This window comes from Mus caroli, chromosome 1 (assembly GCF_900094665.2).
Source record: "Mus caroli chromosome 1, CAROLI_EIJ_v1.1, whole genome shotgun sequence".
Classification (NCBI taxonomy): domain Eukaryota; kingdom Metazoa; phylum Chordata; class Mammalia; order Rodentia; family Muridae; genus Mus; species Mus caroli.
This window is the reverse complement of record NC_034570.1, coordinates 28,681,415-28,695,189: the sequence shown is the minus strand read 5'-3', so window position 1 is coordinate 28,695,189 and position 13,775 is coordinate 28,681,415. Positions and strand designations below refer to the sequence as shown.

The 13,775-nt window shown below is 45.8% G+C and overlaps 2 protein-coding genes across 3 annotated transcripts in view; one reads left to right on the top strand and one right to left on the bottom strand.

Annotated features, from left to right (window-relative positions):
• Positions 1-4,913, bottom strand: part of Dst (dystonin) — a 398,187-nt gene extending 393,274 nt beyond the window's left edge. Inside the window, exons 1-2 of one of the 2 annotated variants that reach the window (XM_029481652.1) lie at positions 4,712-4,913; positions 4,133-4,167 (exon numbers count right to left, since the gene is read on the bottom strand). In XM_029481652.1, the coding sequence (XP_029337512.1) occupies positions 4,133-4,167; positions 4,712-4,892 (216 nt within the window). In that variant the 5' untranslated portion in view covers positions 4,893-4,913. The remainder of the gene's footprint in view (positions 1-4,132; positions 4,168-4,711) is intronic. The other variant, XM_021175158.2, reaches the window with a different exon arrangement.
• A 459-nt stretch (positions 4,914-5,372) lies between these two features.
• Bend6 (BEN domain containing 6) overlaps positions 5,373-13,775 on the top strand; it is a 58,674-nt gene continuing 50,271 nt past the window's right edge. Inside the window, exon 1 of the mRNA XM_021172435.2 lies at positions 5,373-5,598. The gene's annotated coding sequence lies outside the window, so the exon portion shown is untranslated. The remainder of the gene's footprint in view (positions 5,599-13,775) is intronic.

The window sequence follows — 13,775 nt, the reverse complement described above, 5'->3', positions numbered from 1 at the left end:
CCACCACCGCCCGGCTCAAAAACAGGCTTCTTAATTCTTCTATTTCATTGAGAATTTTGGGGACATCTCCATATGGGTTCTGAGAGACACAGGCCAGCAGCAAAAGATGACAAAGGGTAGTTAAGAGTTCTTGTCCCACCACCCCTCTCGTGCTTTGTGACTCTTCAAGAATTGCTTAATGTGGGCTAAGTCTTGTTCCCTTTGCCTGAAGCAGGAAGAAAAGATATTTACTCAGATCCTGATAGAGAGATTCCGTTCCTTTAAACAAACAAGGCAGCCCTTATTCTCCCAGGCGATGAATGGAGATGACTGAGCACCCTCCACTCTGGGACTCTCGAAGGCAATAGAACTGGCTTCATTCTATGAAGGACAGTACACCAAGACTCTCCTTTACAATAGGACGGTGTCACAACTGCCCATATCACTCTCTGAAATCTCCTTGGAAACAGGACCTTTCACGACAGGAACCTAGGGGAACAGTTCACCACTGTTCACAGTCACACTGGAAGTCCTCAGAAAAGTGTATTTTGGAGACGCCAGACAGCTAGAACCCCGGATGCACACGTGGTTTCTAGCCTGTCCCTCATCAACGGGAAATGGCTTCATTAACTCTTTACTCCAAAGCTACACACACACACACACTGTCCCTCATCAACGAGAAATGGCTTTATTAACTCTTTACTCCAAAGCTACACACATACACACACACACACACACACACACACACACACACACACACGTGCGCGCGCGCGCGCTTCAAGTTTTTAAGTCAGCAAACACTGCACATAATTCCCCTTATAGATGGAAACTGTCTATAGTTTCTTAGGTCAGGTGAAGTTGTACAGGCGCTGTTAGATGGGTGAGCTTCACTTTCTCATATGCTGTTATTAAAATACAAAGGCCTGTTTAAAAGCTCAGAACATTGCAGGCATCTGAAAGGAAGCACTGCTGGTGCCCAGAGACCTAAAGGAAGCACTGCTGGTGCCCAGAGACCTAAAGCACCTATGGGGTCGCTGATTTCTAGCTGTTACAAAGAGACTGAACTGAAGAAATGTACCATTATATACACACACACACACAGAAAAGAGACCACAGCTCCTCAGATGTGAGAGCTGGACTCGAGGCTTCTAGGGAGCCTCAACACCGAGTTTTCCTCTTAGGAAGTATTAATCTGACCACCACGGATAAAACACCCCCAAATCTCCTGTCCTGGCTGATGCCCTCCTGGAGGCTTGGGTGGCAGAAACAATGTCCTCTGCCAGGTGAACTTCATCAATCCCAGGACTCTCCCATAGCTTGCTCAGGTTTCAAAGTGAGTCAGCAGACCCGACCCCATGCTTCTCGTTTGACCAGGACAGAAACGCTGAAAGCGAATTATCCACTTACTAAGATTGGCACAGAGAACAGAAAACACTAAGAACTAAGCCCGGGGTGATTAGGACTTGCCAGAAAAAATCAACGCATTTGCTTTGATAATATTATTCTGCAGCAGCTGCTTTAAAAAAAAAAAAAAAAAAAACACCCACAGCAGGAATAAATAATATTCATTGTGTCCACTCTAACTTATTAGATATGCTTCAATCCAAGTAAACGCAGAGGTCTTCCTTAAGGAGAAAAAGGCTGGCAGAAATGATGTTCTAAGAAGGAAGAGAAAATACATCTAGGTTTTGCAGAAGGGGGATGCTCTGTTTGTGGGAAATATAAAGTAGTGATGAAGTAAGACATTCTTGTGCAACCCAGTTTATGAATTTCCGCATATAGAATAGCACGCCTTGCTTATTAGCCCACCAACAGATTAAGCTGAGTACATTTTAATTTATTGGGAAAAAAGAAAAAGAAATTCTAACAGAGTTATTTTATTACAATGAGTGCCTTACTACAAACACTATGGTCATTTTTTTAAAGCTTTTGGAAAAGCCAGGTCATCAAGAGACTGGGATAGGTGCTCTGTGAGATTGAGGCCTGCCTGATCCACCTAGTAAGTTCCAGGACAGCTCGGGCTACACAGAGAGACCCTATTTAAAAAGCAAAAAACAGAAAGAAAAACAAATGCTCTCATTTAAAATTCTGGGAACGGTAAATGAGCACTCCTAAATTGTAAGCCATGTTCTAAGAATATGCAGTTTCCCTTTCTGTCCAACTCTGAGTGCTATCCGCCCACCCAGAGACCGTTTTCATTCATCCCATAAATATTTATTAAGAACCCATCCCATATGAGGCCAGATAGTGTTGTAGCAAGAGACCTCGGCTCTGCCCCCAGGAGCTCACAGGCTTACACACAGAGCAAGCAACAAGTATACACAAGGATTTCAAACTATGCTAGCAATCTTACAGAACAAGATAAGGCACTGAACGGCTGCTCCCAGACTTCTGAACCAATCAGCTCAAGATAAAATTTTAGGGAAAAAAAAAAAAAAAAGAAAAACCAACACCACAAAGACTCAGCCACATCCCACACACTCCCGACATGCTTATGCCAAAATGTCCGGGGCAAGCTCACAGCACAGTCATTCTTCTCTCATTTATCTGCATAGAGTTGGTGAATCTTTTTCCAGTCAATCCCCTATATCCTAAAATTTGTGCCCTGCCTACTATTTACTTTGTTGCATTTAAATTCTACTTACTCTGCTCTGCAAAGACTATCCCACCAGATCTAGTTCATGTGTAGTCCATGAACCTGACCTAATTTTCTAAAGACTTCATTTCACATATTATCTCGATTTTTACAAAATTTTCTCTCTCTTCTCTTCTTCCTTTTTCTCCTTCTTTCCTTCTTTCTTTCTTTCTTTCTTTTTTGAGACAGGATCTCACAATGTGGTCTGGCTATCCTGGAACTCACTATGTAGACCAGGCTGGCCTCAAAACTCACAGACATCCCCTGCCTCTGCCTCCAAGTGTGGGGATCAAATGTGTGCGCCAGCCACCACACCTGGCAATTTTCAGTTGAATTTTACAAAATGTACGATGGCTATCCAAAACTAAATACCTCCTATGAACTAATTATTTTTTACATAATTTTTTAAAATGACTTCCACATACACCCCTACAGGGTACTGTTAGCCCTGCTTTGGCACACTGTTTTTCCACATACACCCCTACCCCATAACCACACCCATACCCCCATACCCCCACCCCCACTAGTTAGTATAAAGCTAGATCCAGGCCTGCTGACAGTTGGCAAGCTATTCTTCCACAAATCTTAACTAGCACAGAACTCTCACTTCCAGTGTACATGCAATAGAATTACTCAGCATGCAACATAGTAACATTATGCTAATGCAGCTAAGCTTAAATAATCACAGTCTAGCAAGGAATCCAGGGTGCAATAAAACCTCCCTCCGGTGAACAAGTCAAACAAGATGTGAAGTAACTTCAGGTAAGTAACAAGATTGCAGTAGGGGGCTAGACACCACAGTACTTTGCTAAGATGAAGAACCCTGCATCATAAAGTAACCTCCATGGCCCGATATATGCAGATTTCGCCCAAAGAGAAAAAACTTGAAGTGGGCATCTGGAAAGCCAGTGGGTCAGGCAGAGCTCTGTCCTGTTCTAACTGGAGGTGGTTCTCCTGCAGTTTCCTGCAGTGGCAGCGTCCAGTCACCTACTCTAGATGGATAGTCTAGAACAGACACTAAGTACACACTCTGGTGTATCTTCTTCATCAACATTACTATCATGTAAAAAACCATCCGGGGCAGCTTCCTAAGCCGGTAGGGATGTCACCTGGAGTCTCAACTGGAGTTTGCTTCAAACTCTTCTGCAATAACGACCTAAGTGGTTTACACTGTGGTTTATCAAAACATACAGCTACCGACCTCCGGAAGCAACCAGGAAGTGCTTCCACCACAAGTGCAGATTGTAAGCTAAACTGATATCCATTCCCAGACTAAATTCTCTTTTAGGGGCTGCCCCTCCCACCTCTTGTAAAGCAAACTCCACTACACTAGACACACACACAAAATGCTCCCCAGGCTAGACTATGGAATTGCTTAAGAAGCATGTCACTTTGGGCTTAGGGACTGCAGGCTTCCCATTCAGTGCCCTACTGGCTTTTTTAACACGTATATGATTAATGCTGGTACTCAGGAAAGAAAGCTACTCTGACCTTGAGAGTGTGCACTAAATAAATTACCTCAGAGCGAAAGTGATGAGATCTCAGAGCAGCATCTGGGGAGAAAAGAGGGAAAACGAGACTTCGTTAACTCCTTGTTCGCGGCCTAAAGAGTTACTGATCACTTACCTGGATTCGTGAAAGCACATTCTAGGTGTTTCTCCAATTCCGTGGGCATATTGGGGCGGGGCGGAGAGAGTATTGGACCATCTGTCTCTAAGGTGATTTCTCTGCAAGAAGTTCCAGCAAAGTTGGGAGGGGGGAGCCCATATCATCACGCCTTACTTTTTTATTCCTAAGCTCCAGCAAAGGCTGGGTAAAGATAAGAGTACCTCAGCCCAGGACTCCCCTACAATTACCTACTGGGCTCTAGCAAACTGACCCTACGAATCGGAGCCTGATCCTTCCTTCCAGGACCTCCGAATCTCCGTGGTTATCCAAACCTGGTGACTAAGAGGATGGAGGTGAGGCCAAAGGGCCAGGGCACGTTAAATAAATAAATGCACTTAGCTTGAGGAGTGGGCACTGAGTGGGCAGAAGAAGCAGAGGAGGCTTGAACCTCGCTTCTGCCCAGAAGAACCCAGCGGCGGCGTGTCTTACCTCTGCTTCTGGAACGACCCGAAAAGACCGATTTCATCGGATGTCTCCCTTTCTGGAGCTTGCGGTGCCAGCAGCAGAAGAAGACGATGGTGGCGACGGTGCCCAGCAGGAGCAACAAGAGGAAGAGAGCACATTGGATGCTGTAGGGTCTCAGCAAAACAAGGAAAGCGGCGGCGATCATGATGCGGGCGAGGCGGGGGGCCGTGCGGCGCGGGGCTAAGGCTGCAGAGCGCGCGGGGCGCGGGGCGCGGGACGCGGGGCGGGCGCGGCGGACACGGGCGAGCGCGGCTCAGCGCGTCAAGCCCGGCGCTCGCGGCCCCGCGCGCGGCCCAATGGCTGCACACCCCGCGCCGGCCCCGGAACGACTGATGGAGAGCAGCGGGCAGCTCTCGCCATGACTCAGCACGCGGCGCGGCGGCGAGAGCCGCGCCCCTCCCTCCGCAGGCGCCCCAGCCCGCGCGCAGCTCTCGGGCTCAGCCCCGCCCGGGACGCAGCCGGCTGGGAGCATCATCTGGTGGCCGCCCGGGGCCTCGGCGTCCTGAAGCCGGCGCACGTGGGGCGGGACGGGGCGCGGCGAGCCGGCAGGGGGCTCGGTGGGTGACGTCACGGGCTGCGGCGGCGGCGGCGGCGCGGGTGCGGACGCGCGCGCATGGCTGGGGCCGGGACCGAGCGGCGCGCGCCCTCCAGCAGGTCGGTTCGGTGCGCGCGCGGCCCGCCAGGCCACGCGCCGGGCGGCGGTGCGCGGGGACCCCCGGGTTTCGCCTGTGTAAGCCTCCGCGGACCTTCTGCTGGAGGCCGACGTCAGGGGGCGCCAAGGAGCCGGGGGGAACCCGGACTCCCGCCTCCCTGAGCCAGCCCGGAGGCTGGGGCTCGGAGGATGCAGCAGGGTGAGCTATTTGGTTTGGGGGCGGGGGTAGTCCCTGCGCATGGAGGCGCGAGCACCTGGAAGGGCCATCTCCAAGCTGGTCCAATCTTAGGAAAGGCACGCCGCGGTCTGCAGGCTTGCACCCTACCACCCCCAAACTTGGTGATGATTCTCAGCCCAGACGTGAGCTCTGCCACGGTCAAAGAACCCTGATTCATTTATTGGCTTTGTAGGGAGAGGTGATTTTAGATGTAAGGATCTGACATGATGAAAGATGAAGGAAGTTGGTGATTGATTGGCCTGTAGATACGGCAAGAGAAATTTTTAGGCACTGTCACACAACGGTGATCGGTCACAATCGGGTACACACCCTTTGCGGTTTTCCAGCTTCCCTTACATTCCGTTACAATCCGCAAAGACTGTATTGTAGTTGTGGGCTGGACACTTGACAGTGATCGCTGGTCCGGTGCCAACGAAGAAGGCAAGTCGTGAGCGCTGCGGTGTGCTCTTTTGCGGAGGGCCTCTGCCACCTGGCGAGAAAGCCAAAGCTGCAGTGGCCGCCTGCAGCGTGTTGCGGCCTTAGCGGGCCAGTGCAGTGCTCTGTCTGCCCTGCTTGCCCCTAAGGCATACTGGCTTTCCCTCTGAGAGTTGGGTGATTTGTTTTCTTTCATTGAATTGTATTTTTTAATTAATTATATGACAAATGAAATATTACATTTGTGCAATTTCTAGTAACTGGCTTGAAACTAAATAATTCGTAAAATTCCAAAAGTCAATTGAAGAATCGATAGGAATGCGTGTATTGTTGTCTAACTATATGAAACCAACTGTTCAGTTCTGCAAAAATGTGTAGCCATTAGTGACTGATAGGTAGGTGATGTATTATCAAGTGTGAGCATTAAAAGAAATGCAGAAAGATGTCGCTTAGCCCTGATGCCAGATTCCTAAGTACGGAAAGCACAGGAAAATGTGCTCTTATTTGCATGTTGGCCTCCTAAAACAAATGCAGATTGCTATTATATGCCACTCATTCTGTTGTTTGAGGCTGAGGATGGAAGGGACCTTGCTTGCCGACACTGAGGAAGGTGAGACTCTTGACTGTCAGACTGCGGGGAGCACTGGGTGCCAAACAGGCTTCACGGGTCCCTGGCAGTCAGCAGAGCTGTCTGGAACTTCGGCATCCTGGGCTCAGAGCTGAAGGGCTCCTGACACTGCAGCCCACTGCAGTAAGAAACTATATTCCTATCTGCTGTGCAGCGGGTGGGGGGTTGAAGAGAATCCCGAGATCTTGCAAAGTGTGGTACACCCGGAAAGGAAGAGTCCACCACGCTGAGCAGGACACGGGAGGGTTATTTTATACTGGACCAGAGTAACCTTCTGCAAACTGTGGGTAGTGCTAGCCGATGCAGTTTCGGAAGGTCATCCTTACGTTTCTCACCGACTAGAGCTTGGCAGTGAGCTGAAATGGCACAAATATCTCTGAACAGAAATAGGTCTGAGGCTGTAAACACAGCAAAGTAATCAATTTACCCCAAACTCTGTGCTTTTAACAGCGAACAGCAAGTAAATAGCGATTCCGATTCTCTGAGCTATTATTTACTGCGATTATTATCATCCTGAGCCTTGCTGCCGCCATTCACAAGTTTCGATTGCACACAAGAATATCATTTATCTCCCCGATAAGGCAAACGTTTAACTGAAACTCAATAGGATTTATACATACATCTTTTTATATGTATTTCTTTCTGTTCTTTGTCTGGGTTGTCGTAAGGATACATACAATAAACAAACCAAGTGCTAGAAAGAATTTAGTCTATGAGTCCATTACTTTCTGATTTGTTGCTAATTTATCATTTCCTTCCCAAATAACGGCATGCTAGTAATTGTTTCTTTCTTTGTGTTTGCATGGTACCCAGTGCATCCTGGAGGTCAATATGTATTAAATTAGCCAATCTATCTTTTGAGGAAGTTAATTTATGCCTTCTCTTCCTGATGGGATTTCATTTAAAAATGAAGAATTGATGTTAAATAAAAGTCATAAATTTAAGATTCAAGGTAAGGGCAGGAAAAAATACAATACATAATACAAATCTCACAATATAAATCTCTCATACCTGTAAATAAAAAATCACAATGGAAAATGTTGTAATTTACTGCCTTTATGACGGAAAATGTTTGCTGTAATCCAAGAGGTTAGGGAGTTAAGGAGAAAACAGAAAGTTTGCAGTGGGGTGGGTAGCAGTGCACCATCACAGAGCCCTTCTTGTGGTTCTCCACCATATTAGATAAACACATGGGTTCGAAAGGAAAATTAAAATGTTAATTGTATTCAGGGTCAAGTCAGATTAAAACATTGCTTAGACTCAAGACCAAAACGGGATACCTTGTCCCTCTATCCCTAACTCAGTGTGCCTGCCTCCCATCACAGATGAAGGAGGATCTCACAGTAGAGCAGGCAAAACCAACCTGTACCAACTCCTGCTCAGAGATCAGAGCCTGGCACTTTCCCGTCTATAAGGTACACACTACGAGCAGAAAGGAGACGGACTCATATATGAGAAGGAAGCTTTAGTAATCTTTCTGCCCGTCACTAACTAGCAGGCTCTGGTGGTTCGTCTTGATTGGCCAACAAGATTATCAGCTTGCTAGAACTGAGAAGTGCCTAAGAGATTAACAAAGCACATCTCTAGATTTGTTGTGATACCATTGTTCAGAGAGGATTAAGTGAGGTGGGTTGGCGGGGAGACTCACCCTGGGTGTGAGCAGCCACATCCCATAGTCTAGAGGACCAGATAGCATAAAAGAGGAAAAAAAATAAAAATAAAAAAAAAGCACAGGCATTCTCTTTCTCTCTCTCTCTCTCTCTCTCTCTCTCTCTCTCTCTCTCTCTCTCTCTGTGTGTGTGTGTGTGTGTATACGTGTGTGTACTAAAACCTTTGAAACCACAAGGCCCAGGCAAATCTTTTCTCCGTGCTCATGCATCACAGTGATGGAACCCCCTCCTAACAAGCAGTCCTTCCTCAGACTTTCCCATTACTAACTCTCCCTCAAAGTTAAGAAGAGTAAATTAATTAAGTTCAGTCGGCCTGGAGAAATTCATCAGTCAATAAGGTGCTTACTTTGCAAGCATGAGTGCCCATGTCAAATGAAACAACATCCCCACCCCACCCCAAAGAACCTGGCATACCTGCATGTCTGTAATCCCAGCATTGGGGAGGTGGATCCCAGAGCTCTTTTAGCCCGACAGCCTAACCTATATATGGAGTTACAGGCATCAAGTGACCCTTTCCCAAAAAAGGAAAGAATTTCACGGTAGTGCAACAGCTCAAGGTGTCCGTGGGCATCCCCACTCATGTGCATGCATGTGTTGTGGACTCTATCAAAAAGCAAGTGGTTTTACTAAAGCAGAGATATCTTGTATATTATTTCGCTAGAGTCAATGGGTGTGGCACAATTTCCTAATTAATAGTTCAGGAAGAAATATCAGGAGGAAGCAAAGTGTCCACCCCAAGCAATGTAGAGAGGGAATAACGGAAGATGACTCAGATTCGGAGCCAGGGTGGAAACCGTGAATTTTGAAGGAATAACAAGGGTAACTGTGTGAAAAGTCCCACCCCCTCAAAAAAAAAAAAAAAAAAAAAACCACTGTGTAAATTTGGGTAGAGAAGTCTCAACCAAAAACGGATGTGGGAAGAGTCCTCACAGAGATTGTTAGTGAAGTCATGGACATGGAAGAAGCGAGTAAGAAGAGAAACTCTAGAAAGGGGAACTGGAGCTTGGAGGACAGCTCCGGTTTGTGGACTGGGAAAGAGTCGAAGGCAGGACCGCTGAGTGAGGAGCGAGCATCCCAGCCCCTCACCCCCACCCCCACTCCCCAGCCCGCAAGGCTTGCTGGGAATATGCACAGAGGTTAAAGAGAGAAAGCCCTGGGGGATTGGGAGGGGCAGTTTTTAGGAGTTACTCCAGAGGACTGAGAGATCACAGAAGGGAGAGGCCAAAACACAGAAAATGGGTTACAAAGGGAATAGAAGTTAAAATGGGGGCTCAAAGACACCATCCACACTCTTGTGAGAAATTTAACTGATGGAAACAAATATAAAAGTACTAAAAGTCTGAGTACAGCCTAGTACTCACTGTAAGCCGCTCGTGGCGGTGGGGCCACTCCTCCTGCTTTTCTCTAGACGGAAGTTTCTAGAAACTTGTGTGCCTGACCGTGCTTAGGTTTTTTGTTTGTTGTTTTCTTCCTTTTGCTGTAGTAAATGTACTGTCAAAAGAGACTTTGAGAAAATACAGTTTGTTTCACATTCCAGTTCAGAGTTACAGTTCATCTGGCCAGGGAAGTCACCGCAGCCAGCACTAAAGGAGTCAAGGAGTCAACGAAGTCTCATCCCATCCAGCCAGAAGCACAGACCGTTGGATGCAGGCTCAGCCCTGCTTTTTCCCTTTTACTCACTCTGAGATCCAGCCCACGGAACAGTGAAGGCTTCTCTCCATCCTGCAGAGTTATAAGATGCCTTCTTGTCCTTCCCTCACCCACTGGGTTCCTTCCCAGACCACTGCCACCCTGACTCCTAACATCCAGAATTGAGGAATTACTTTTAAGGAAAGAAATAGCGACTTACCTCCTACCACTGGGAGACAGCTAAGGGCAATAGCAATAGGTTGTATGTTTGGGGAGTCTCTCGGACAACCCTGACCAACAACTCACTATTGATGATGGCACCACACACTCCTGGGACAGGGCTGAGAGGCCCCTGAGTCAAAACTGATTGAATGTTTCCTTCCTGAGGACAAGCTTTCGTGGTACCAGAAGGCCCCATGCAGCTTCCAAAAGAGGAAAACAACCGCCAGCCCTTCCCAGATATGAAACCTCTGAGCCACAACAATGACCAAGAAAGCACCATCACCCCGAAGGCACAATAGTGGCCCACATGCCTCAGCAGTAACCAGCTTAGCAAGAGGAAAATCATGTCTGGTACCTGGTACTGGAAACTTCTCACAGCTAGGAAAGTCATGGATCTTGGGGAAGAATCTACAACTTTACCACTTTACTAAACCAAGGCAATCCCTACCTCCAGTCTAAACGTTTGTCCTTCTACCCACAGATAAGTGTGGTTCTCAGGTCTCCTCAAGGAAATTTCTTTTTGCAACAGACAGAGACTACTACAATAATACATCCAATCAAAATGCCCAGTCTCAGAGCCCAGTCCCAATAGATACATTTACAAAACAGTCCTGCACGTAAGGCTCAAAGGACATCGCAGAAGAGGTGATGAAAAGATTATAAGAGCCAGAGAATCCGGGAGTTTGCTATGATGTTGTGCATTCTAGTAATGTCAGATGCTATATCCATAAAGTCTCACCAACATGACTTTGTAACCTGAGCTGAACAAGGGTAACAACAACAGACATGCCAAAGTGGATGAGGGAAGGCCCCTGCCACCCTACACAGAGACTTACAGGCAACTGAGGAATTCTGAGAGTGGAAGAAATACTCTTCTCCAGGGAAAACATACCTGTTGGATAGCCAATACCAAATGGTCAGCCCTGAAAACATAAGGACAAGTAATATTACACAGACTGAACAGGCTGGAGGAATGGGGGGGCGGGGCGCACACGTGTAAAACAATAATGAGAAAGAAGCTATGAATTTGAATGAGAACAAGGAGGGCTATCTGGGACGGTTTAGTTGGAGGAAAGGGAAGAGGAAATGATGTAATTTTATAATCTCAAAAATAAAATGAAAAGCCGGGCGTGGTGGTGCACGCCTTTAGTCCCGGCACTTGGGAGGCAGAGGCAGGCGGATTTCTGAGTTCGAGGCCAGCCTGGTCTACAGAGTGAGTTACAGGACAGCCGCCAGGGCTATATAGAGAAACCCTGTCTCAAAAAACCAAAATAAATAAATAAGAAAAAGAAAAAGATCTGAGGGCCAGCAAGATGGCTCACAGGTAAAGTGTTTGCCGTGTGACCCGAATTCAGCCCTCAGAATCAGCATAAGGTCAAAGGTGAGCACGCACGTCTCCACAGCCCTTACCTCTGATTCCGTGTACTACCTGCCTTGTGTGCAACTCCAAACATACACACTGTGCACACAAGTGTACACACACACAACAATAACAATAATAAAAATATACCGGGGTTTGGAGAGATGGCTCAGCAGGTAAGAATGCAGACTGCTCTCGCAAGAAGCCAGGTTAAGCTTCTAGCACCCGTATCTGGTGACTCACAACCACCTGTAACCCTGGCTCTAGGGAAGACGAGATGCCTCTGGTTTCCATAGGCACCTGGACTTATGTTCACAGAGAAACACAAATATACCCATAATTTAAAAACAAAATCTTGCTGGGCAGTGGTGGCGCATGCCTTTAATCTCAGCATTCAGGAGGCAGAGGCAGGCAAATTTCTGAGTTCCAGGACAGCCTGGTCTACAGAGTGAGTTCCAGGAACAACCAGGGGAACACAGAGAAACCCTGTCTCGAAAAACAAAAAACAAACAAAACAAAAAACCAAAATCTTTAGAAAAACAAAAGATAATATGGGGATACCTTGGAGTATAGTCAAGACTTATAAATTGCCCACTTGGTAATCATACAAGAAACATACATTCAAATATTGCCTCCTTGAAAACAAACAAAAATGCATAAGAATTACTCTAGCTAGCAGCAAACTGTTCACAAATCCCATTGGACAGGTAGTTTATGTGGTCTTAGATGAAGTGACACATGAGCTTCTAGTGAAAGACAAAGAAGCTATGTCATTTGGAAGAATCTAATTTGGATAGTGTAAGCTTGGCTATCTGGTGATCTCCAGTCACTAAAATCAGATACAATGGCTCACTTTTGATGTGTGAGTTTGGGAAGGAAAACCAGTTGTCACCTTCAGCAATATCAAATGTTATTTTTCACAAATATGCACTCAAAAGAACTTAATACTCATGTTACTATAATAAAAGTATTTGAAATAATATAAAGGCATCATTATAAGAAAAATGCTTCTGATGGAATCACTTCAGATTGTACTTTTAACAGCATTAAGAACCATAATACTACTACAAAGGGAAACTTATGTTTAAGCTTATAAAGTTCAAAGAAAAAAAATGTCCAAGGTTTGGTAGCTTAAAAACATCAGAATACTGGAACTTCGCAGACGACTCTGAGGAAGTAGTTATCATCCACAGGCAACAGGAGCTCATTTGTGTTGTTTCCACGTGGAGCATATGACTGAGTCATGCAGCCAAATACTGAGTCATTTGGCCAGAAAGTTTACTCACAGTTGTAGGAACTGCTTCTGGGAATTCTAAGAGCTTCTTACAAATTGAATCACAGAGCTTTTATGAGTCACAAATCATAGAGTCCGTTATTATTCAGATGATGTAAAATACTCCTTCCATTCCTAAGAGTGTGTGATTTAGGAAGAGAACTTGAAAACTGAAGTGATTTCCCAAGTCCAAGGTGAAATTTGTCATATGATTTCTGGCATCCCAATGTTCTTTTTTTCTTTATTTCCTATTTTTTCTTTATTCTTTCTTTCTGTGGTTTGTTGGCTGGTTGTTGAGACAGGGTCTCATTGTGTAGCCTTAGCTGGACTGGAATGCACTACATAGACTAGGATGGCCTTGAACTCACAGAGATCCACTTGCCTCTGCTTCTCCAGTGCTAGAACTATAGTTATATAACACACACCTAGCTCTGACATTATTAAATTAAAAAAAAGAAAGAAAGAAAAGATAAGATTTTTATAGTTGCATGATAAATTTTACAGTTGAGTAAAATATTGATTAACAGTCACTAATTTAATATCTTCCTGGAAATGAAGCTACAGCCACCTTGCAGAGATGAATCCTATCCTTAAGTCTTTAGAGCTTTTGCATTCTTTTTAAAATTTATTCCCTGCATTAAGTATTTCTATGCTTTTGCATCAAAATCCATTCGTTGCCTGGAAGAAGGGCATCACTTAAAAGAAATACTGTGTACCAAGAAAACTGCATGAGTAACTGGTAATTATGGGAAATTATTGAAATTACTGAAGTAACACATAGTTTCCGAGGTTTTGAAATTACCCTCGTGTAAGAATATCCCAAGACAAAAAAAAAAAAAAAAGCCGGGCCTTTAATCCCAGCACTCGGGAGGCAGAGGCAGGCGGATTTCTGAGTTCGAGGCCAGCCTGGTCTACAAAGTGAGTTCCAGGACAGCCAGGGCT